Source organism: Vulpes vulpes, chromosome 2 (genome assembly GCF_048418805.1).
Source record: "Vulpes vulpes isolate BD-2025 chromosome 2, VulVul3, whole genome shotgun sequence".
NCBI classification, from domain to species: domain Eukaryota; kingdom Metazoa; phylum Chordata; class Mammalia; order Carnivora; family Canidae; genus Vulpes; species Vulpes vulpes.
This window is the reverse complement of record NC_132781.1, coordinates 44522787-44547741: the sequence shown is the minus strand read 5'-3', so window position 1 is coordinate 44547741 and position 24955 is coordinate 44522787. Positions and strand designations below refer to the sequence as shown.

Below are 24955 nucleotides of genomic sequence, written 5' to 3'. Positions count from 1 at the left end.
GAAAGGAAGCATCAGCAAGCCCAATGTGGCTACAAATCCAAGTCCAGATTTTTCCAATCTGCCTTTTACTTATAATCAGGCTGGTATTTTCATCTCCATCTGTCCAGCTCTTATGCTGCCTTTCAGCTGATTCCAAGCTGGAGTATAACCCATAACCCCAGGAGTCTCACAAACACAATCCGGTACCTCACCAACTTTTCTAGCATCAGAGCGGATATGGGAATGCAAAAGGTCCAAGGAGGCCTGTAAGGCAGAATTTCCAAAACTGCAGAAGGAGCTCCCCCTCCCTAGAACCAGAGGTTCTCTTGACCCAAGTTTGGAGCTGGGGTTGTGAGGCCAACAGCTTCAGGGGTGGGATGCTTACAGAGATTCTTTTGACCAAAGAGGTAGGCTGGGCTGGGCTCCTGAAGGATATTAGAGCTCCTCCCTGCCACTAGCATCTTTGCCCTGCTTCCTTCCAGAGTGTGGAAGGAAGGCTTGGCTGCAGTGGCAGGGGCTAGTGCTGCTTCTCCACACAAAGGGCCCCAGTCCTCTCTCTGTCGGGGGGACTGCAAAGCTCTTAAGAGACCACCATCACCTAAGAAGTTTGTTAAAAATATAGATTCCTGGGTCCCACCCCAAACTCTCCGAATTAAATCTTGAGGGAAGGTATCTGAAGATCTGCATTTTTAAACAGTGCCCCTGGTGGTTCTTATCAAGCAAGTTTGGGATGAGCTGAAGAATCCAGATACCTCATTTGATGGGAAAGGAAATAAGGCCAAGAGAAGGGAAGTGACTTGCCCAAGGTCACCACAGTGCATGAGAATACTGCTTTTTTTCCCCTATTTTGTCTCCTCTGTTTTAATAAGAGTAACCTAAATAGAATAACAAAATCAAACAAATCATTACTCTCTAAGTGTTACCCTCAGGGCAACTGCTTCCCTAACTGGCAACAGGCCAGAAGACTGGAAGGCTCCAAGTTGTCAGGGGCTGTGCAGAGAGCTGCCCACCTCAGAGATCTTCTGGAATTGGTTGTTGGACTGGCTGCACTTCTCAGCTGTCTCCAGAGCGACTTTATAGTTATCCACAAATGCTTTGTACACGCCAAGCTGGCTGGCCTGCAGGGAGAAGAGGAGAGAGGGAGGAGGGCAGTGGGATGGGAGACAGGATTAATGAATGGATGAAAGTGTAAACAGGGCTCCTGGAGCTCCCTTAACACTCAGAACCTCTAACTTTGCTCCAAAGGGCTATGTGCGAACAGAGGGGAAAGGCTGGATACTACAGTACATACTACAGTATCCCTTTGAACTTGACAGTTTCCATGGAAACCAGCTCAGCCAATAAGGTTAAGGAGAGGGCACTGGGGGGTTGGGGGAGAGCAGGGCAGGGCCTTTGTTGGCACGTGAGAAATTCAACAGCATTTGGCTTTATTTAGCATCATAAAGGTCTCTCAGGGTTTGAAGCCCCTTAATGCCTCACGTGTCTTTCATATTCTGGAATTAGCTGGAGCTGGGAGGGCAAGCATGGCCAGGTCTGTACCCCATTCCCCATGCTGAGTGTAAGGCACAGCATTTAAAGGTGCAGTTCCAGGGTGCCTGGCCAGCTCAGTCAGTGGAGCATGCAACTCTTGATCTTGGAGTTGTGGGTTTGAGCCCCATGTTGGGTGTAGATTACTTTTTAAAAAATGGTGTGGTCCCCACTTTCCTTGGGCTCTCTTGGTCCCTGTCCTCATATCCTCTGTCTCTTAGGGAACCAGAGACTTGACCTGCCTCAGTATACATTTGCCTGTCCTTCTGGACCTAACACAAAAGCTCTCCACTACTTAACAACCACACAAAACCTCATCTCTGTGAGGCAGAACAGACACCATCACCCCTTTCTGCAAATGGGGAAACCAAGGCTCATGAATTCAGTTCCTCAAATATTTATGGAAAGTCTTCTCTGTGCTTTGCATATATATTTCCTCTTGGGAGAGTAAAGGGTGGAAATTTGAATTAAGACCACGAGATACTATTTCATCCCCATCAATCTGGCCAAGATTTAAAAGTCTAATGATATCAAGGGTTGGCAAGAATGAGGGAGGAGGGGGGATTAGAGCTTTTATAGACTGCTCATGGGGGTGTTAGTACTGTTATTTGGACAGTAATTTGTCAATAACTGATAAAGCTGAAAATATGCACAGCTCGGCCTACTACTTAGCAAATCCACTTCTACATACAAACCTCAGAGCTCTGCTGTCCAGTACAGGAGTCAATCACTACTTGCGTCCAGTGAGCACCTGAAATGTGGCTAGTCCAAATTGAGATTTGGTGTAAGTGTCTGCGTGGACATAATATATAAATATATTATATGTATTATATATTATATATATTATAAATATATTATATATATATATTTTAAGAGGGGGTGGAGGGGCAGAGGGAGAGAGAGAATCTTAAGCAGGCTCCACACCCAGAGCAGAGCCTGATAAGGGGGCTCAGTCTCACAACACTGAGATCATGACCTGAGCCAAAATCAAAAGTCAGACGCTTAACCGACAGAGCCACCTAGGTTCCCCAAGATGTGCTCTAAGTATAAAATACACACTGGATTTCAAAGGCTTAGATACAGTATAAAAGAGAATGTAAATTATCTTATTAATTTTTAAATATTGATTACATGTTGAAATGAAAATATTCTGGATCTACTGGGCTTAATACATTTTCTTTTATAAAAATAAAATATATTTTTCTTTTTTAAAAAAGATTTTTTTTATTTATTCATGAGAGACATACAGTGGGGCAGAGACATAGGCAGAGGGAGATGAGGGCTCCATGCAGGAAGCCCAATGTGGGACTAGATCCTGGGACTCGGGGATCATGCCCTGACCCAAAGACAGATGCTCAACCACTGAGCCACCAAGGCGTCCCATAAAATATATTCTTAAAACTAATTTCATGTGTTTATTTTTACTTTTAAGTATAGGGGGCTATTAGAAAATTTAGAATTATATATGTGGCTTACACTATATTTCTACTGGAAGCACCATTTTAGAGAAACTTTTACATGTGTACTCAAGGAAATGTGAGCAAGGGTAATCACTGCTTCATCCTTCCTCCTGTGGAAAGGCTGGTAACAAATGCTCACAACAAACAGGAGAATCCACACACACACTACAGTTAAAATGAATGAACTAGATCTGTGTGTAGTAACACTGACAACTTCCCAAACAAATGTAGATGGAATTGCAAAATATATAAAACATATACATTTTAAAAGTACATGTAATACAGTAAGAAGATACAGATATATAATAAAAATACAAACCACAGCCCAGAAGGCAACACACCAAATTCATTCCTGTAGCTGCTTCCAGGCTGAGCAGAAGGGCAAGGGGAAGGGAAAGAGGGACTTCATCTATAATGCTTTGTTTTCTTTCTTTCTTTTTTTTTTAAATTTTATTTATTTATGATAGTCATCACAGAGAGAGAGAGAGAGAAAGAGAGAGAGAGAGAGAGAGAGAGGCAGAGACATAGGCAGGGGGAGAAGCAGGCTCTAGGCAGGGAGCCCGACATGGGATTCGATCCCAGGTCTCCAGGATCGCGCCCTGGGCCAAAGGCAGGTGCTAAACCGCTGCGCCACCCAGGGATCCCAATGCTTTGTTTTCTTGATTAAAAAGTCTTTCTGCCCATAACACCTGGGTGGCTCAGAGGTTGAGTGCCTGCCTTTGGCCCAGGGCATGTTCCTGGAGTCCCTGGATTGAGTCCCACTTCAGGCTCCCTGTGGGGAGCCTGCTTCTCCCGCTGCCTGGGTCTCTGCCTTCTCTGTCTCTCATGAATAAATAAATAAAAATCTTAAAAAAATATATTAAAAAAAAGTCTTTCTGCCTATCTTCAGAGTTAACATCTGTTAATTCTGAGATGAATGCACAGTTGTTGGCTACATTTATTCTCTAGAATTTCTTTTTTTTTTTTTAATTTTTATTTATTTATGATAGTCACACAGAGAGAGAGAGAGGCAGAGACACAGGCAGAGGGAGAAGCAGGCTCCATGCACCGGGAGCCCGATGTGGGATTCGATCCCGGGTCTCTAGGATCGCGCCCTGGGCCAAAGGCAGGCGCCAAACCGCTGCGCCACCCAGGGATCCCTATTCTCTAGAATTTCTGATTTAAATATTTTGCAGTGAAGTAGCAAGGAGGTTCAGCTGCTATGGGACTTCCTCCTGGGATCCCACCAAGGTGCTGGGGAAAGTGGACTGCCCCTGAGACCCACCCTGTACCACTCTGCTTTCTGCAGAATCCTTGTGCTTCTCCAGATCCCAAAGAGGTGGGGCAGGTGGAAGGTGGCAGGAAGCTGGCAGGAAGCTGGCAGGTGGGGGGGCCAGGAGAGCCAGAGGGAAAAATGAGAACTGGAAGCCAAGGCCAGAGTCCTGTGCATCTCCACCCCAGACAGGCCAAAATTGCAAAAAAGAAAAATCTTGGGGGAAGTGCAGGAAGGGATGAATTCAATTCCTTTTCCAGGGGGAGTACTGGCCCATCAGTGTCCCAAACTATAGGGAAGGTGCTAGACAGCTGCTTCCTAAACCAAAGTAAAAATCATTGCTTTCCTTCTCTCAGGTATGTGCTCTCTCCTCATCCCCCTGGCTGCCCAGTTGGAACACTATCCTCCCATCCCATGGCCTAAAGAAGTAGCAGGGGCTGAGTCAGAGCAAAGCCATCTGGGCAGAAGGGCTGCATACAGGGGTCACTGACCATCCCTGGCGCTGCCATCTCCACCATGTACCCCCATCTGTAGAACCTAAAAAGCCTGGCCTGCAGGGCCATTAACTGGGAAGTAGAGGTTGCTTAGAAACAGCAGCTTAGCACTGGGGTGATCTCATAAAACAAATAGCAGAGATGCTAATTCCCTTCTCAGTAATGGAGACCAGCTGAAAATAAACTACCTCCAGATGCCTGGACTGCCCGGCTCTACCCCAGCTCTCCCAAGCCTGCAGCTCCAGGGGCCGCAGATAGCAGTTCATAATGCTGGGGGAGGGAAGGAGGGTAGCAAATTCATGACCCAGGCCTGTGGAGCTGAGACCAGAATGGGGAACCCTGGTGACAGCAGCGTCCGAGTATCAAAGAGAAGCTGGGACAGCCCCCAAAACTCCCCTGGTTTGCTCGCTTTGTCCTCCTGAGGGCCAAGGACAGGCTGTCCCCCAAGCCAATCAGCTCAGGCTCCTGGGACCAGGCCCGGAGTGATGACTGGGTACTCACTGTCCCTGAACAGGAGCAAGCACTCTGGGGTGCTGGAACCAAGAGCGTGGGGTCCCCTGCAATACTTCTGGGGGTACCTCTTGCTAAGAATAACAAAGACGATGGTGGTGACAGTAGTGATAGTAAAAACAATAATGCTAATGGCTGACTATTGAGTATTTACTAATTTACTTTGTTCGGGGCCCTGTTCCAAGTACTTTTAAGGTAGTAACTGACTTAGTCCTCACAATTCAATGAGGTAAATACTATTATTACCCTCTCTTTTACAGATGAGGAAGCTGAGTCACAGAGATTGCACCCACAGGTTTCATCTGTGGCAGAGCCAGGATTCAATGTGAGCTGTGGATGGGATGCCTAGATGGTGTAGTCAGGTAAGCATTTGACTCTTGCTTTTAGCTCAGGTCATGATCTCAGGGTTTTGGGATCAAACCCTGCTTTAAGTTCAAACGGGCTCCATGCTCAGCACTTCAAGCCCCACACTGGGCCCCCCCGTTCAGCGTAGTCTGCTTGGGAGTCTCTCTCCCTCTGCCCAACTCACCACCCCCCACTGTGTGTGTGCATGCATGCTCTCTCACTCTCAAATAAATAAATCTTAAAACAAAAACAAAAAACAAAGTCAGCTGTGGCTCTAGAAGCTATGTTTGTTCCTATAACACTGCTGGCCTCTCAGGACACAGACCTCAGACCCCGTGATGTCCCCATCAACGCTCTTCCCAGTTCTCCCTTGTGACAGAGGTCAAGGTCATGGTGCACTCACTCAATCATGTATTGAATACTGGGCTGGTTCTGGGGTCTACTGATGAAGAAAATATAGTCTGTTCTCCCAGAGCTTATGGTTTTAGGGAGACAGGCAGTTACTATGTTCACTGAGGGGATAAGCATGGGGCTGCATTCAAAGGTTGTTGGGGGAAGGCTTCTCCAAGGAGGTCACTTCTAAGCTGGGAGCAGTTAGGGAAGGACATTTCAGGCAGCTAGAGCTGCAAGAAAAGAGAGGTCAAGAGTGTCTGCTGCAGGAACTGAAAATAGAAAGTTCAGTGTCAGGCAGCATAAGGATAGGGGAGGCAATAGCCAGAGGCCAGGGTGGACAGAGGCCAGCATGCAAAGGGTCTCATAAGCCATTTCTCTGAGCCTGGAATTTATCCAACAGGCAAGGGGAAGCCACTGAAGGGATCTAAGTAGGGGAGAAGAGAGTTGTCAAGTTGAGTTGGTCAGTTGTTCAGATAACTCTCTGCTGCTGCTAGGTAGAGGTGGGAGGCTCACAGGGAGGCAGGCTTGAAGGCAGGAGCAGCTCCTTTGGTGAGGGCCCTGGACAGGCGGGGAGAGGCAGGTGGCAGTGAGCATCCTCTGGAAGTAGGGATGGGGGAAAGGGATGGGACAAGGGAGGTGCCAAGGACTAGTCCAAGGGAGTTGTGGATGGATGAGGAATGGGATGATGGCAGCACCCACCGATAAAGAGGCAGGAAGAGCAAAGAACTTCTGAGACAGTGAGTTCCATTCTGAACATGTTGTGAGCTTGAAGCCCTAGGAGTATCTAAGCAAGAGTCTTCTCTAGTATAAGGAAAGTATAGGCCTGCCCATTCAACCAGTCGCACCACTGCAGAGGAGGTAAGGGAGAGGCACTGCTCCCTGCCCACCACCCTTCACACCCAGAGAACAAACACCACGGACTGGCAGTCTCCTTGCTGTCCCCTGGGCAGGCCAAAGTTATGGGCAGGGAAAGATCAGGGAAGAGTGGGGTTGGGGACATTGTGGGTCTGCCTAGGGGTCTTCAAGGGGATACACCCAGAGACAGTCTCAGAGAGGGTGTCACAGAAGCCTTAGGAACTGGAAGACCTCCGAAAGCCTTTCCCAACACTATGTCTGCACATTCATTCTACCTCCTTGTACCTTTTCCCTCCCCTGTAATGGTGGGTGGACTGAGCTCTTCGTGATTTCTGCTCCGGGGTCCTCAGGAGAGGATCGTTTCCAGCCTGACTGCTTCATTTCAGGGGCAGCACTGCAGTATGGCAAATGCCCACAGTGTTCCAAGAGAACAATCCCTCCCTGCCCATCTGGCACATGCCCCTCTGTCAGCTGAGGGACAGGCGACCTGAAATCCAGCAGCTGAGCCTTCATTCCAGCCCTGGAGCCCCCCTTTGAGAGATAATCAGTGTCCTCCCAGGAGCACCTCTGCATGTGGCCTCTCACATCCGTAGAAGTACTTTAGTGCTTCACTGTAGTGGGAAGCCAGGAGTTGAGACACTAGGCCCTGGTACCAACAGAGCAGAAGCCCAGGTTTTCCTCCAGGACTCAGAAATAACCCAGGCCTTCAAGAAGGCCAAGAGGACTGGGGAAGACTAGATGTCCCCCAACACCAGCAGCTCCACTGAGGTACCAGATAAGGACCCTCCCTCAGTGGAAGACTCACCAGCTTCTGGAAGAGGTGGCCCATGGTGACCTGGCTGTCCCACTGCTGCACCTTAGGGCAGAGGTTGTCATAGAACTCCTTGTGGATCTCGTAGATGTCCTGGATCTTGTAGAAGATGGTCTCGATCTGTTGGATGGTGAGCACAGGCTGGGAGGTGGTGGCTGTGGCCTTCAGGGGTTTCATGGGCTGGGAATGAGGAGGAAGAGAGAGAGAGAAGGTTAGAGGCAATAAACCAAATGGTCAGAAGGCCCAGGGCATGGAGTAGCCCTTCCTGCAGCTGGAGTTGTGCCTAGTCAAGGCCACGGAGGGTAGGGCACCTGAAGTGTGGGTTGTAGCAAGTAGCTGGTGTCTTAGGCCCCAACAAGTCATGACCCACTGCAAGGGGTGGGGGTGGGGGACCCTGACAGCCAGGGCCTGGTCTAGCAGCCCTCCCAGGCCCAAGGGTCAATGCCAGGACACATTTCCCCCATGCCCTTGGCTCCCGAGGGAGCCCCTGGCTCCTAGCTTATACTGGATTCGCTTATTGGTGTAACAGGGTCCATGCCTTTCTTCCACAATGGCCTCAGACTCTGAATTATAAGCTCTCGTGTCCCACGTCAGTGGAAGGGAGAACTCAAGCCCTTAGCTATTTCCTTCCAAGAAACAAAATATGGCTCTAGAATTTGAGGGTAGAGTCTCAAAGAGACCCAAAACCAATCTCAGCTGCACTGACATTTCAAGTTCCCTTCATTTAGTATATAGAGAGCAAGCAGATGGCACACATACCACCATCCTACCTCCCACACCCATGGCAGACATTTCTAAGTCAATCATAATGCTCTTTCTCACAGAGCCTGGTCATTGTCTCAGACTCTTTCTCAATGCTGACATTCACATGTAAGATGAAACTATCTGTCGACTCTGCTTATCTACACCAAGGTGCTCCAGGGCCTGCAGGTGGAGTGCATGATGCGGCAAAAAAGTAACTCAGGACCACTACCTAACACTGGCAGGGAGCTGAAGCTATCACCTTCATGCCCAATAGTAGGACTGTTAGGAGAATGGTACCTGGGTGCATTTTCTTTAGTGTGATTTTCTGTATTTTCTAAATCACCTACAACAAGTAAGTATTAATTTTATAATCAGGGGGAAAAAAGCTATTAAAATTCATAGTTGAAGCAAAAACAAACACACAAACAAACCTGATATCAAAAGATAAGGATCTCCTCCTTGATTAGCCTTCCCCAGCCCCAAAGCCCCCAGAGATGCCTAGACTACACTCCAGAGGCCCTCCAGGACACCTGGCATTTAGAGAAAGTATGGGAGGGGCAGGCATGTTTCCCCAGAAGAAAGAAGCCTAAGTCAGACATGGTTGATGTTCTTCATCTAGCTGAAGGGCTGTGTGGAAAGAGGCGTTTGACTTAGTGAGTCAGTATGGAGACCCAGGAACAGCATGGAGAAGTTATGGGGGCAGGTGTGGACTCACTAGGGCTGTACCCCATTACCTCACAGGACTGGGTAGTGAGTTTTCCAACCAGAGAGGCATTCTAGCAGATAATGGGCAACTCGGTACTGGACTGGATGGAACACTGACAATAGAGATCAAAGTTGTCACTGGCTCACTCTGAGAGATGACCACCAGCTCAAGCCACCACAGCTGCCAAACTCCAGCCAAGCTTCCAGGTCTCATCCCTTCTGCCTCTCTGGTGGTGGCAGGGCCATGTCTGTCTGTAAGAGGAAGGCCCATCTACTCAAATACCCAGATGGTGTTCTGACTTTCAGCTCCCTCGTCCTCCCACATCTAAAAAGTCCAGAAACAATGATAAATGCAAGGAAAAGCAGAGAGCCCTCCTTCCGACCCTCTTAGCGCTGGAACCAACCAACCCTAACAACCAGGCTTTGCTGGAAAAGTAGGCTGGGGCTTTACTTGGTGCAGGCCAGGAGGTGTGGGATTGAGTCTCTGCCATTTAATAGCTGTGGGCACGTCTCTTAGCATCTGGGCCTCAGCAGCCTCGTCTGTAAAACTGGTATAATATTACCTTCTCAAGAACACTGATGGGAAGATCAAAAGCTATAATTTATATAAAATATCAAGTTTGTGCCTGGCACACAGAAGGCAGTCAATAATGTTAGCTGCTACTATTATAATTATTCACGCCACAAATAGTGTACCAGGTGCCTAATGTGAAGCCAGACCAGGTACTTAGGGATTTACAACACATATCCAGTCCCTGCCCCAAGGAGCCTCCCATCCATTAGGAGAGACAGACAAAATACAAGGAAATGGTCAAACACATTAATTACACCTAACTGCAATGAAGGAAATAAGAAGGGGACCTCCTAAGACAGGGTGGTGAAGGAACATTTACCCTGAAATGGAAGCATGGGGGCGCAGAAGACAGTATTCCAGGCAGACTTCCTCAACACCAGTCCCAAGGTAGGCATAGGCATAGGCTTGCTGAGAGAGAGGAGCTAGAAAAAGCCAGGGAGCCTGTGTGTGGTGGGCAAGGGCAAGGGGGAAGTGTGGGGCCAGGCAGGGCTGCAGGACTGGGTAGGGGCCAGACCAGGCAGGGGAAAGGAATGCAGCTTTTTTTTTTTTTTTAAGATTTTATTTATTTATTTATTCATGAAGGAGAGAGAGAGAGAGAGAGAGAGAGAGAGAGAGAGAGAGAGAGAGGCAGAGACACAGGCAGAGGGAGAAGTGGGCTCCATGCAGGGAGCCCAACATGGGACTCAATCCCAGGACTCCAGGATCAAGCCCTGGGCTGAAGGGGGCTGAAGGCGGCGCTAAACCGCTGAGCCACCGGGCTGCCCCAGGAATGCAGCTTTTAAGCCCCTGCAATGACATGGTTTTTCCTGGCGGGATTTAGGCAGGGGAGTGATGGGGGGGGCGGGGGGGACAATTCTCTTTTTAGATTGTTTTTCTGACTCATGATTCTTGCTCTGGAGAACATTATCACCCATTTCAGTAAACTGAACCAACACAAATGAAACAATTTAGTGGACAAAGCCAGAAAGGTATTACCCATTTTGGACTATAAATACCAACCAAGTGGTCCCGCTGGCACAGCCCAGCGGGCTTCACAGAGGAGGTGACAGGAACAGGGCCTAGAAGGCTGGGAAGATCTGAGCAGGCAGAGGGTAGGGCATGGCTAAGCACACCAGGCAGGGAAACAGAAGGCACCAGGAGCCAGAGAAAGGGACCAGGAGCCAGAGAAAGGGAACACTGTTCTCCCAACCCCAGGTGTGCAGCCCCACTCAGCTTCAGGGCTCCCAACACTCTGTGAGGGATATAGAGCTGTTCCTCAGGATCACTGTCCTGGGGGCACCTGGGTGACTCAGTCAGCCAAGTGTCTGCCTTCGGATCAGGTCATGATCTAAGGGTCCTGGGATGGAGCCCCATGTCAGGCTCTCTGGTCAGTGAGGAGCCTGCTTCTCCCTCTGCCCCATTCCCCGCTTGTGCTTGTGCTTGTGCTCGCTCTCTCTCTCTCTCAAATAAATAAACAAAATCTTGAAAAAAAAAAAATCACTGTCCTAGTCTTCCTTTTTCCTTCTACCCAGGATCCAGTGGAGGGACAAGTTACCACAGAGTCCCAGAACCACTACTCCTTGCTCCTGCCTGGGTGCAATCCCCACAGACAGGGGAATAAAGGACCTAGGAAGGGAATGGTCCTGGGAAGCCAAAGGGTCAGGACTTCTCAGAAGCTGCTGGGGAAGCACTCATCAGCCGCCTATGCAAAGATAAGACCCAACTGCTCTGCTTCCTCCTCAACTTCCCACTCTGTCAACAAAAAGGAAGAAATGGGTGCTCACCAGCATCAGGTCACATGACAAGGCCTGTACTCAGCCCATCAGAGTGTTCCCAGGACAGGGTTGGGGACCTTTGCTCTCATCAGCCCTGATTTCACCTGTGGGGGGAAGGGCAAGTGCTGGGTGTGTGTGAGCCCTGGCTAGCCAGAGACCCCCGAAGACAGTTACTTTTATCTGGTGAAGCCCTGAATCCAGGCCTCAGGTCCAGACAGTTAAAAGGCCAAGGCAACCCAACACTGAGCTTTGATCCAACACTATTCTTGTGCCCAAATCTAGCATATTGTTACCTCCTCCCGAAATCCTGCTGTAGAAAGCAGAGTGAGCCCCTGGCTCTCTGTTTTATTGGAAGGTAAATGGATTCTTTTTTTTTTTTTTTTTTAAGATTTTATTTATTTATTCATGAGAGACACACAGAGAGAGAAAGGCAGGGAGACATAGGCAGAGGGAGAAGCAGGCTCCATGCAGGGAGCCCGATGCAGGACTCGATCTCAGGACTTGATCCTGGGACTCCAGGATCACGCCCCGGGCTGAAGGCAGATGCTTAACCGCTGAGCCACCCAGGGATCCCCGAGAAATGGATTCTTAAAAGAGAGGATCACTGAGTGGCTTGGGAGCTAAGCCTGGCTCTCAGTCTCCCATGAAATACCTCTCAGGAAGATGGGCCAGGTGGGTTCTGACTCATAGTGGGGCTCCACACCACCATCTCTCAACTCTGTCCTCCAGCAACCTGCTCTTCAAAACAGGAGAAAGAAATCAGCCGACTTCCTCCACCTCCTATCCCAGAAGGCCTGGAGGCTGCTATCACCTCAGTTGCTCCTCCTCCCAGAACTCAGGGAGGGAAGCGTCATTAACCTATTTTAGAGACAAGGGCCCTGAGAACCCCAGAGCAAACTGTCAGAATAAGAAGCTGAGAGAGGAGAACCAGTGGGGCCCATAGGTGGGAGGTGCTGTAGGCAATGGCCAGAGGCCACACCTGAGCTCACTTCCCACAGTCCTCACAGTTGGAGAGCTGAAGAATGACAGGCACTTGGTTTGTCTCCCTTCCTCCACCACCCATTTCAGCCCAGGCTCCCAGACCCACTTGGCTTGTAATCTGAGCCAACTAGGAACCTGGAGGTTTCCAGATTACCAAACCTGGCCCCAGCCAACAGTTCAGGGGACAGGAACAGAGGCTCTTGCGTGGGTTCCAACTGCGTCTGTGTATGCATAGTCTTGGGTACACACACCACACACACCCAGCCATCTGCATATCAGGAAGTGTTAGGCTGAGAATAGTCTCACACAAACACGGTAGGAGCAGAGCCAGGGGGCTGGGTAATGAGTAGGAGATCTGGGAGTGGGCCACGGAGAGGAGTGATTTTTTTCCCTGTGCCCCTTGGTCAGGTCACCCCCAAAGAGCAAAGGGCTTTAGCAACTAAAGGGCTGTGAGGGGAGGGCTCCCAGCTCAAGGAGAGGGCGGGGAGGCTTGATGCTTTATCTCTGAGGCTCATTATCTGAGGTTGAGGCCGTAGAGGGTCCTGCCCCCTCTTCCTGGGGCCCTTCAGCGCAGACTAGGTCAGACCAGGTTCCGGCCTGGGCCTGGCCTCTCCCCTCCCTCCTGGGGACAGGCAGGATGTGCCCTGGGTCACCTCAGGATGCCTCAGGACTCACAGGGTTTCCCTTCGAGGCATGAGCTGTTAGAAAGGTGAGGCAGGGAGGGAGTGTCTTGGCCCTCACATCTGATGTTATCTTTGCCTGGACACAAGGAAACTCACATGAGGCCCAATGACTGATGGGAGCACAAGTTGGAATCTGTGAGTGGCTGGCCTCTGCTGAGGACGCGCCTCCTCTCCCTTCAGGGAAAGGGTGTGTTGACAGAAACAGGTCCCGACATGTGTCTCTCCCAGCACTGGACACAATAATACCAGCTAAGGCTTCATCTCCGTTCTAAGAGCTTCATGTACAAACTCATTTTGTCCCCACAACAACCCCACGCACACAGTGCTAATCTCAGGGTGGGCGGCTTGCACAGGGTTCGTTAACCTGCTGAAGGGCAAGAGCTGTCAAAGGGGGACACTGGCACGCAGTCTGGGTCCTTTGTCTGAACTCCTCTCAAACACACATCCTTTTAGTGATGACTACTTTGCGCCCCACCCCCTCCCATTCTGCACTGGCAATTCACCGTCTGTGAGGTGCCCTTCACATGTGTCTGGTCCTCTACCTGTCCTCCTTCCTTCAGCTAATCTGAATGCCTATGTACCTGGCTTTTACTAGGTCCCCCAAAGGATCACCTGATCTTCTCAGCCCCATGACAAAGAGAAAGAGGAGGTAAGAGGATTATTCTCATCTCCAGATGAGGAAAATGAGGCCCAAGGAAGTTACTCATGGCTTGCCCAAAGCCAGTGGTTTTCAAAAAGGACAAAAAGAATGTGGCCCAGTACATACATATATATACACGTATACAAACAACCCAAAGTTAAGTGAAACAGTACTTTTATTATGTGTGATGCACACTAATATTTTCTCAGTTAAAAAAAAAAATACTGGTTCAACTTATGTTGATTTCATAACACACTAATGGGTTCAGATGCAGAGTATGAACAACAGTGCACTGAGTCTATGATTAATGGCAGAGTCAAGTCTTGCCCTAGTTCTGGCCCCAGACCTCAGTCCTTGTCTATCTGCTATACTGTTCATAACTTGAAAAACATTGCTGTGCCTACCAACAAATTCCCAGGGAGAGCTACCACAAACTGAACCCAGGCAGTCACAGAATATCTGCAGTTTTTTAAATAAAGATTTTATTTATTTATTTGAAAGAGAGAGAGTGTGAGTGGGGGATAGGAGGAGAGGGAGAGGGACAAGCAAACATGGGGCTCGATCCCACGACCCTGAGATCATGACCTGAGCTGAAATCAAGAGATGGATGCTTAACCAACTGGGCCACCCAGGTGCCCCAAAGTACCTGCACATTTCGATAGTTATTCCTTGGGTGATAAATGCCAAGTCAGGCATTGGGTGACAACATCTCACATCCCACAGCAAGTATATAAAGGTCTATCTTACAGGGACTCCTGGGTGGCTCAGTGGTTGGGCATCTGCCTTTGACTCAGGGCATGATCCTGGGGCCCAGGATACAGTCCCACATCGGGCTTCTACAGAGAGCCTGCTGCTCCCTCTGCCTGTGTCTCTGCCTCTCTCTCTCTCTCTCTCTCTCTCTCTCTGTCTCTCATGAATAAATAAATAAAATCTTAAAAAGAAAAAAGGTCTTACAATTCTCGTAAGAATGAGTTTCTACTCATTTACATCCTCATTTCTTTTTTTTTTTTACATCCTCATTTCTTATTCTCCCTTTTACTGATATCATCCTATGTTTCAGACTGCAAAACACCCAAGGGAAAGAACTTTACATGCCACAGTTACTCTGCATTATATCTAGCTGCATCTAAGGAGCACTTTCCTCAAAGGCAAAAACTTCTTACACCTGTGTAATACCTTTATCTAATATAAATAATATTTCCCTCCCAGTCTGAGTCTCACAATGCCTCCATCGTGGGAGGAAACAGGCACCTTCACAGAGGTGAAGCTATGGTGCTTCTCAAATGACACAGATACCCTTCCACTTCCCATTTCCTGCCACGGGGTCTTGGGATGGCCTCAGCTCTGTACCCCAGGGAGGAGGGACTAGGGGAATGCCAAAGAAGGCTCAGCTTGATAGATTGGTAGACTGCCCAGAGCAGTGTGGAGGTGGATGCTGGGTCCCCATCTGGACAGAGTACCACCATTGATTAGTAATGCCTGTGCGTGGTCACGGGCCATGAGCAGTTGCCATCTCCAACCTGGCTGTGCTTCTCCCGCCTTTCCCAGAGCAGGTAACAGAGGGCTGAGGCTGAGAGGCACAGACCCCTTTCTGGCAATGACCCTGGCCACCCAATGTCAAGCTGTCAGCAGAGCAATACAGACTCTGCTGGTCCAGGTTCCCCTTCTTCCCCAAACCCAAAAGTAATTTTCGAGCATGACGCCTACCAGCAAGCCAGAGCATATACTCACCAGCAACAAGGCTTCCAGTTGGTTAATGTAGATCTCTTCACTGGCCAGGAACCCCGAGAGAACCAGCTTCCTCATCTCCAGGCCTTTCCCTGCTTCCACCTGTATGAAAGCAAACCAAGAGCCAACAGCTCGTGAAAAAGGAGGCTAAAAACCCGAGTGACCTGTTCTCTTGCCTTTTTTCTCTTTATCAGTTTTGTAGGGAATAAAAGCCAGATCTGTTTATTATACTTTGGAAAATACAGAATAAAAAAGGAAAAACAATCACCCATATTTCTGTTGCTAACATCTTGCTTTCTCTCCTATATTCTTTTTCCCACATTTCCTTATTTGCTATCCACCCATCCACCTATTCAGTCTTGTAACAGTGAGCATGATAACCAAGGACCTAGCCTCATGTGTAGGGGGCAGTTTAACAGGGGGAATACAGACCAGAGAAATTAGAGGGGTGCCTGGGTGGCTCAGTCGTTTAAACGGAGGACTCTTGATCTCAGCTCACATCTTGATCTTGGGGTCGTGAGTTCAAGCCCCGAGTTGAGCTCCACACTGGGTGTGGAGCCTACTTTTTTAAAAAAGAGGGCAGCCTGGGTGGCTCAGCCTTCAGTTTAGCGCCGCCTTCAGCCCAGGGCGTGATCCTGGGGACCTGGGATGTAGTTCCACATCAGGCTCCCTGCTTTTCCCTCTGCCTGTGTCTCTGCCTCTCTCTCCTCTCTCTCTCTCTCTCTGTGTGTCTCTCATGAATAAGTAAATTTTTAAAATAAATAAAAATAAAAAAAAGAAAGAAAGAAAAAGAAAGAAAGAAGGGAAATCAGCTACGACAGAGGCAGGGCATGGTCACATGGGAAGACCCAACAGGGGCTGGAAAAGGCTCCCGGAGTAGTACCAACTGAGAAGGATACAGAGAATGCGATGAACTGGCCACAGTAGCCTCATCTTGTGGCTTTCTAGCTTCACCTCTGGCTATATCTTCCTGTTCCCCAAGGGCTCCAGCCCACAACAGAAGATGCTAGCTGGGGTCCTCAACATCACCCAAGCATTTCCTGACTGCCTCATTGTGCAAGCCACATATCCTAACCGGCCTCCTCCCTACTCCAGGATTCCTTCTCTTCTGTGGTGATTGTGCCCCATTTAGCCTTGAAAGTCTGTCTTGTTAATCTCTTACAAGGACTCTGTTCCACCCCTCCCTTCTGCTGCGGGCTTTGGTTCTGCTACCTGAATTCTTCTAACTGACCTCTGCCTCTCCCTCCTCCCTTCACACCACACACCAGAGCCAGGTTAACCTTATGAGAGCACCAGCTCACACCTGATGCTTGTCAAGGACTTAATACCAATACTGTAAAACCTTGCTATTTGCAACAACATGGGTGGATCTAGAGGGTATAACAGTGAAATAGGTCAGTCATAGAAAGACAAATACCATGATTTCACACAAAACAAACTAACAAAGAAAAAGAAAGAAACAGAAAACCAGACTCTTTGTAGAACTATATAGAAGAAACTGGTGGTTGCCAGAGGGGAGGTGGGTCAGGGGCTGGGGGAAATGGGTGAAGAGGACTAAGAGTACTCACTCAAGATGAGCCCTGAGTAACGCAGAGAATTGTTGGATCACTATATTGTACACAAGGCAATAATGTAACACTATGTTAACTATACTGGAATTTAAAAAATAAAAATAAAAAAATCAACATTGCAAGATGTGACTATTCAGGGATCAATTAGGTCATTCATTTATTCGTCCAACAAATATTTACTGAATGGCCACCAGACTCTGTAGATATAAGGAGAAGCAAACACACAATAATCCCTACTCTTATGTGGTTTATAACCTAGAGGAAAGATGGTAAAAAAAACAAGTAAATATAAACATGTAACGATACACTGTGATATGGGGTCTGGCTTAGTCTTTGCTTAAACACCTTTGCCAGCTCCTAGCTCCTCTCCCTCCTCTGCTGCCATCCCCTACAGATGGCAGACCTGTTGGCTTTCCCAACCTGCTGGGAGTGTTCATGTCTCTGCACTTACTTCCAGCTGCCTAAGAGGCTTTCTCCCCCTGGCTCTTCTCTGGGCATAGACCCTCCCATCTGACACGTGGGCCCTCTTGTGAATTGCCAGGTGATCCTGGGGGGCCTCTGAAGCAAACTCTTCTGCATATCCCTGAAGGCTGGCAGTGCAAAATACCCCCAGCATGTGGGCCTTGTAAGTTCCTCTTGCACTCCTTTAGCCCTCCAATACCTCACTGAGGTTGGTACTATATTTTCCATCATGCAAACTGGAAGCAAATAGGACTTGGAAGAGGGAAGAAAAGAGCCCAGGGTCACACAGCCAGGAAGTGGCAGAGCTGGGATTCCATCCCAGTCCTGGGAATACCAGATTCTAGGCTCTTCCACTGCTTTAATGATGTCCTTGTTCTCATTTTCTTTTTCAAGCATCAGATGCTTACCTGGAATCTCAAACAGAACCCTCTCTGGGCATTACATGCACACCCTTACTTATTTAGCACAGGCTGGGAGAGTGAATGAAGCTATCAGAAATTTCTGAAGTCTGGAGAAAAGTGGCTTTCCCCCAGCTGCATGACCTGCCCCACTGCATTCCCATAGCTTTCCCACCCTTCCCCAGGTGAGGGCCTGCATCCTTGGCCTTCCATTAGCAACCGGGTTATCAGCTCTGTGCCAGAGGCTGCTGCCCTCAGAGTCTCTGAAATGTATCTGACCCTGTGATAGAAAAACGTCCAGGGATCCCTGGGTGGCGCAGCGGTTTAGCGCCTGCCTTTGGCCCAGGGCGCGATCCTGGTGACCCGGGATCGAATCCCACGTCGGGCTCCCAGTGCGTGGAGCCTGCTTCTCCCTCTGCCTGTGTCCCTGCCTCTCTCTCTTTCTCTGTGACTATCATAAATAAATAAAAATTAAAAAAAAAAGAAAAACAACGTCTTGCCAAAGATAGTCCCCCAAACCTATAATTACAGCACCTTATATAGAAAAAAGGATTTTTGCAGGTATGATTAAACTAAGGATTTTTTGATGGAGAGATAACACTGGATTATGTAATCAAAAGGGCTTTTATGAAGGGGTGGCAAGAGGGTCAGAGTCAGAAAAAGCAATGTGACCAGAGAAAGGGAGCAGGGGAAGGGAAAGAGATTGCAAGACTGCAAGATGCCACACTGCTGGCTTTCAGGACCAGGATGGGGCCATGAGCCATGAGTACAGGGAGCCTCTAGAAGCTGGAAAAAGGCCTGGGAATGGATTCTCACCCCTAGAGCTTCCAGAAGGAACTGCTGAGCCTTTAAGACTAGTGTATAAGAGAACAAATTTGTGTTTTAAACCACTAAATATGTGGTAACTTATTTCAGCAGCATTAGGAAACCAGTATGGACACTAAGTTTTAGGCAAGGACGATAGTTATTTATTGATGGCTTCACAAGTACCAGGCACTGTTCTAAGAGCTTTCCAGGAATTAACTCACTACAATCCCACAGTCTGGAAGGTGTTGTCATTATCCCTCTGAGGCACAGAGTGGAAATTGCCAGCTGCTTGGAGCTGTTGGCACTTCAGGCAGGCAGCACACCCTTCAAGGAGCAAAGTCCTACTAGCTGGAAGCAGAGCCACAGCCCTAGCCCCTGATGGTCAGATCTGAGGCAGCCCCCTTGCACGTCTGACAAATGGAAACTCACCTTTCATGTTGGGGGCCAGTGCTCCCCTACTGCACCCCACTCCCTTCCTGTTCCCTGACAAAAAAGATGTACCTGAGGGCCTGGAAAACATCCTGTAAGAGAAGTCACTTGAAGCACATTGTGAGCTTAGCTGTAGGGCTGGTTGGACTAGGACCGGAGTGTAGACCTGGTGATTGCAGCTCCTGCCAAGCTCCCCCATCTTGGCATGAGCACAGAACCTGTGACAGTCCTTGCGACAGCCCATTTCAGCAAGACCCTCTCTGCAAGAGACTCTACCTCAGAGTCCAATCTTGAAAGAGCTCCCCCAAAGTCAATAGTCACCTCCAAGAGCTCCACCCTCGGCTACTCTCACTCTGAAATTTTGGCTGGCATAGGGGTGGAAGTGGTGGAGAGCTGTAGCATGTGAAATTAAGTTCTGCTCATGTTACCAACAGGAGGCCTGTTCTCAGTTACCACCCAAAACCTCTTCCCTTTTTCTCTTTTTTTATTTTCTTTCCTCAGACCCACATGTTCCTGGCTTAGAATTATCCAGAAATTCACAATTGTTTCTTCAATCCTTGTGGGGCTATTCTTATTTCATAAAACACCAGCACTGGACATTCATTCACTCTGCCCTATGTGCCAGGCCCTGGGAATACAAATACAATGGTGAGAGTGATGGTCTCTGCCTCCAGAGAGCCCTCCAGAGATGGTGCCCACATACCTAGAATCCTCGGGGCCAGTACTCTGAAGAGTTGAGGTCCCCCACAGGATGGCAGCCCCCAGCATAGGGAAGCTGCCTTCTGAGTGACACTGTCTCCATTTCTTCCCCAAACGGAGCTCATGAAGTGCAGCCACTGTGGGCTTGTTCATTCCCAGCATTTTACACAATCTGCTAGGCTGAAAGTTTGTTGACTCCCTCCCCCTCCCCCGCCCCCCATCCAAGAGCTCAAGTCCCTCTGGTAGGGTCAGTATCTACAAGGTAAGTTTAGCCAGCTCTGGCCAGGTCTTCTACAGAGTTTAGAGGCTAAATAAAAGGTTTGGCTCGAGGCCAAATCAAGATAGGATCTGTCCAGTAACTTTGACCTCCTCCAAGACAATAGTGAGGACTGAACTGGCAGGGCCACCTGCCATTCAGAGCCTTAGGCCACGTGGCACTACACACAGCAGAGTTCAGTTCACGGGCCACACCACTTTTCAAGGAGCCCCAAGCAGGATCTGCACAGAGTAGATGCCACTGGGTCTAGGGGCTGTGCCCATGCTTACCATCAGCCTCAGGACAGCTGGCCCCTCTCTGAGCCACGACAATGCAGGGACATCCAGCCATTCCTCCTCTTCCTAGCGCTAGGCACTGGGGAGGTCTCCTTCAGCTATTTCCTCAGCAGAATTTAGAGGGTGGATCCCTGTGCTCTAGGCTCCTTGCTGTCCAGACTTTAGGCAGGTCCAGCAGTGTTTCCAAAGGCCAGGTATTCATATAACCATCCGTGTAGTTTTGTCATACATACCACCTGCACTACTGGGTACTTAATATTGTTCTTTACAACTGACTTCTTAAAAGCACAGCCTTGGGGCACCTTCCTGGCTCAGTTCCTTAAGCCATTATCCCATTTGCCTCAGGGATAGAGCCCCTCATGTGGCTTCCTGCTCAGTGGGGAGCCTGCTCTCCCTTTCCTTCCTGCACATGCTTTCTCTTTCTCTCTCAATAAATAAAATCCTAAAAAAATAATAATAATAAAGCACAGCCTTACCTCAAGCATTGTATTTGAAATCGTAAGATGTCTAAGTTGTATTTTCCCTAATATATGCTAAAATATAAGCCTACTATTAAAGTGCAAAAATTACACCTAGGTGCCACCTAAAATCACATCTCAAACCATCATATGCGCAGCTCACACTTCAGGAAACACCTCAGTGGGGGACACAGGCATGGCTATCACCGCCAGTGGGGGCCGAAGACACTGGGACAGGTGAAGCAAATGTGGGTGTTTCCAACTATTTAAAAACTGGCACAGAATAACACCTGATGGGTTAATCTGCATTACAGAAGGATTTTTCTTCTTGACAAATGAGTTCCTTTAAATAGCAGTTTTTAGATAGCATGGTCGCTATCAGCCCTACATACCTTTAAATAGAATTGTATGAAAGATTTTTGGAAAGCACACAACTCTGTACCGCCAGGAGGTGATGTTGCTATCGGTATTAACGTTATTGTTTATAGAGAATTAACTCCTCAAAAGGAAGCCTGGGTTGAAAGACAGAGCAAGCTCCAGCCCCATCTCTGGAGAAAACCACTTTTCCCCTCTGTTCCCCAGGAAGATGGAGCATCTCAGAGATGACACTGAAAACAGGATTGATTTATAGGACTGACATTTGGACACATGCTCACGAATACAACCATGGTTTAAAGTAAGTACTCCTGAAAGAAAGTTACAGCAAAGAGAAAACTGCCTTGGATTCCCACCTGCTGTTGAGGAGAGTTTCTTATTCAAGACGGTGAAGACCATCCAGAGCCCAGGACAGGAACGCACCCTCCAGAAGTGCCCTGTGAGTACGCACGTGTGCACATACACACACGGGCACACACGTGCACCCAGTCCAACTCTGACCCAAACACAAGTGGTCTCTCCTCCCCCGAAGTTCATACCCTTTTATCAGAACCTTGAGTACTTTCTCATTCTATTCCTATTATCTGTGCACTTGTCCCCTTGCCCTGAACGGAGAACTCTTTGTGAAAAAGGACCATGCCATGTTCATCTTGTCTCCTCCCCAGTGCCAGGCAAAGTGCTTTGACTAGAACACAACCTGGCAGTGTTTGTTGAATGAATGGATGAGGTTTCTCCCCACCCCTCTGGTAGCCACCTTGTTTGCCTGCTCCCTCTATAACTGACCAAGCTTGGGAGAGAATGAGGGCATCCTAGAGATGTTCAGGATGAGATGGGGGCCTGGGATTCTCCAACACTCAGGAAGGGCCCCTTCCCCCATGCCGAAACAAGTCCAGGAATATAGAGGCAGCAAAGAGGGGAAGACTCCATCTAGGTGCTCACAGGACTCTGGGAGGATCCGGGGTTTTAGGACTGATGCATGCCTGGGCCCCCTTGGCATCTGTGTGCTTCCTCCTTGGAACACCTCTGAGTAGGAGAAAAAGGTCGGGAACATGGTACACCCTTTGCAGGCCCCATGAAGCCTCCCTCACTCTACAAATTCACTGAGCATCAGTCATGTCCCAAGCTCTGTGCAGTGTTCAGTAGTGAATACAACATGGCCCTTGCCCTTGAGGATAACAGGGCATAATTGAGGAGGCAGGTGTCTAGAGTTCTGAGCAGACTGAAATACAGGCTAAGACCCAGGTACAAGCCAGAGTCTAGAGAGCAAGGGTGGATCCATTAGGTCGTACATGAACAGGACCCCATCTGTGCTGGGGAGGAGTTCTCAGAGAAGGCCCATTAGGGACCCCCCCCCACCACACATCTCCCATCCCACACACTACTTAGCTCCCAACCAGTGTTCTTGGTTCATTACCAGACTTTTCCCTATTCTGTTTCTGGTGGGAAGGTTGCTCAGATCCTGAGTGCAGAGGCCTTTGCAGGGCTAGTAGAGATGTGACTTAACCCCAGTGCTCTGCGCTAGTATCAGAAGAGAGAACCAGGGGTGGGATGCTAGCCACTGCCAGCCTCCCATTACAGCTCCTCTCTCCACTGCACCCAGGCCCACAGCTACAGCTTCACCCAGACACCCCACATCAGCCATCTCCTGTGGGTCTGTAGTCTGTTTTTTTACCTCCATTAGCTTGTCCTCTGAACCACACTGCAGTGCGGGCGTGGCAGGACTGTGATCCCCATCTCAAAGGAGGGACAAAGAGGCCCAGAGAGGCCCAGTGGCAGCCTCCTGCTGACAGCAATGCTCTGTGTACCACACCCTCTGGGGTGCAGACGGGCCCGGCAGGGAAAGGGGCACAAATGGACAGGGTGTTAGGCAACCTGGCTTGCAGTCTGCAAACTCCCTGCCATCCATTCCCACTGGCATTCCCTTCTAGCCACAGAACAGAGGTGATGAGCAAAAGGCCGAGGTTAGGGCTCTTAGAAGTGGGCTAAGGTGAAAGAAAGGAAGAATCAATAGTGCAGTGTGCCATGCCTTCAGGCAGCACTGGTGTGGTTGCAAGGGAGGTAGACCCCCGCCCCTGGGGAGGAGGTGAAGAGAAGGAAAGGGGATTGATGCACAGCCCCCTCCTGCTCTGCCTTTAAGGCAAGTGCTATGAAAGGACAGGACCACTGCTGGGAAGAATGTTCAAAGCCCTAGACTGAGTGGGCTGGGGCCCTGGCAGATGCTTCTTGCCTACACCCACCTTGGGAAAAATGCCTACCCACCTGGCTCCTGCCTGGAAGCCAGCTGTTATCACCCCATTTTCAGCGGATCCAATTCTATTCCTTCAACGGAGCTCAGTGGCCTCTGGCTCCCAATCTTTCCCCATGCTCTCTGGCCTCAGCTCCCAAGTCTCCTTGCTCAGAAGCAAGTGGCCCCTTCGGCCAGAACTTCCCAAGTGCCCTTATCCTACTGTAGCCATGGAAACAGTGAATTATGGCCTCCTGGTTTCAAGTCCACCAGCTCCTCTGGGGCAGCAGGCTCACAACCACGGCCGTGCCCACCAGGTGACTTATGTCACTGCCAGAGAAAGACCCCAGCACAGCTGGCCTGGGGAAAACCAGCAGCCACTCCCGCTGCGGACAACTGGTCCGGGGGGAGGAGGAAGGCAGGCACCGTACCTCTGCCCTGGGAACAGCTGCCAGAGAGCTCAGCCCCTCGCATCCCCTGCTTCCTGCCCCTGCCGGCCAGAGTGCGGTGTTTCCACCCAGCCATGAGGTCTGTGCACAAACCAGCCATTTCTGCCCGCACACGGCTTCGGCAGTCGAGAGCTGCCAGCCCTGCCCCTCCCCCGACAAGCATCCAGGGCGTGTCACGTTCCCACCTTCACGGCCACCAAGAAGGGGGACCCTGAGCCGGGGCTGGTCGGGGTTCCCAGCTCGCACTCCTCCAGGAGAAACACATCTTCATCCTCCAGCACCTTGTCCAAAAAGCCTATAGCCTCCTCTTCCTCTTCCATGGCAGCCGGAGGCGCGGAGGGCAAACAGGAAGCGAGGTCCACGCAGCAGCAGCAGCAGCCGTTGCCGCCGCCGCCCCCGAGGGAGGCAGGCGGGCAGGGAGGGGACGAGCGTGCAGGGCAGGCCTACACCAGCATGCTGGCCTCCCCGGAGTCAGTCCTGGCGCCCGGCCACCGGCTCCCGATGAAAGGCTCCATTATGAACCTTTTCCTGCCGCCGCTTCCCAGCCCTCCCGCGCGCCGGGGCTGCGGGCCGCCTCGCGCGCGTCCCCGGCCCGGAGAGGGGCCGCCGCCGCCGCCGCCCGCCGCCGCCGCGAGCGCAGGGCCGTCACCGGAGAGACCGCGCGGCGCGCCGGCGGACCAGGAGGAGGCGCCCCCGCCGGCCGCCGCGGCCCTTCCTGCGGTGCGCGCCGGCCCGGGCGCAGGCGGGGCCCCGCGCTCCCCGGCCGCCGCTCCGCTCCCGAGCTCGGGCCGGCCGCCCCGCCGCCCCGCCGCCCCGCCGCCCCGCCGCCCCGCCGCCGCCGCCGCCGCCGCGGGCCCCGGCGATCCCGCCCTTTCTGGACTCCGAGGCTCGCGTTTGCTATTAATACACAGGAAATGCACGACTTGACTTGTGAGGTGGAGCCGTTCCCTCTGCGGTCACCGGCCGGCGGCTGGCGGAGGCTTCTGGAGCGCGGAGGAGGGGCGAGGAGGCCGCAGACGGGCCGGGCGCAGGGGGAGGTCTGCTTCCCAGAGACAGGCTTTATTTACAGCCCCTCGCCAGAGCCCGGGCAGCAGGG

At 50.2% G+C, this 24955-nt stretch overlaps 1 protein-coding gene across 5 annotated transcripts in view; it reads right to left on the bottom strand.

Moving 5' to 3' along the window:
* The window catches only part of ABR (ABR activator of RhoGEF and GTPase), a 186820-nt gene that overhangs the window by 57745 nt on the left and 104120 nt on the right, over positions 1 to 24955 (bottom strand). For 4 of the 5 annotated variants that reach the window (XM_072740983.1, XM_072740991.1, XM_026016288.2 and 1 more), the window contains exons 3-5: positions 15439 to 15537; positions 7621 to 7806; positions 990 to 1097 (exon numbers count right to left, since the gene is read on the bottom strand). In XM_072740983.1, the coding sequence (XP_072597084.1) occupies positions 990 to 1097; positions 7621 to 7806; positions 15439 to 15537 (393 nt within the window). Of the gene's footprint in view, positions 1 to 989; positions 1098 to 7620; positions 7807 to 15438; positions 15538 to 24044; positions 24579 to 24955 lie in introns of those variants that run through there. The other variant, XM_026016287.2, reaches the window with a different exon arrangement.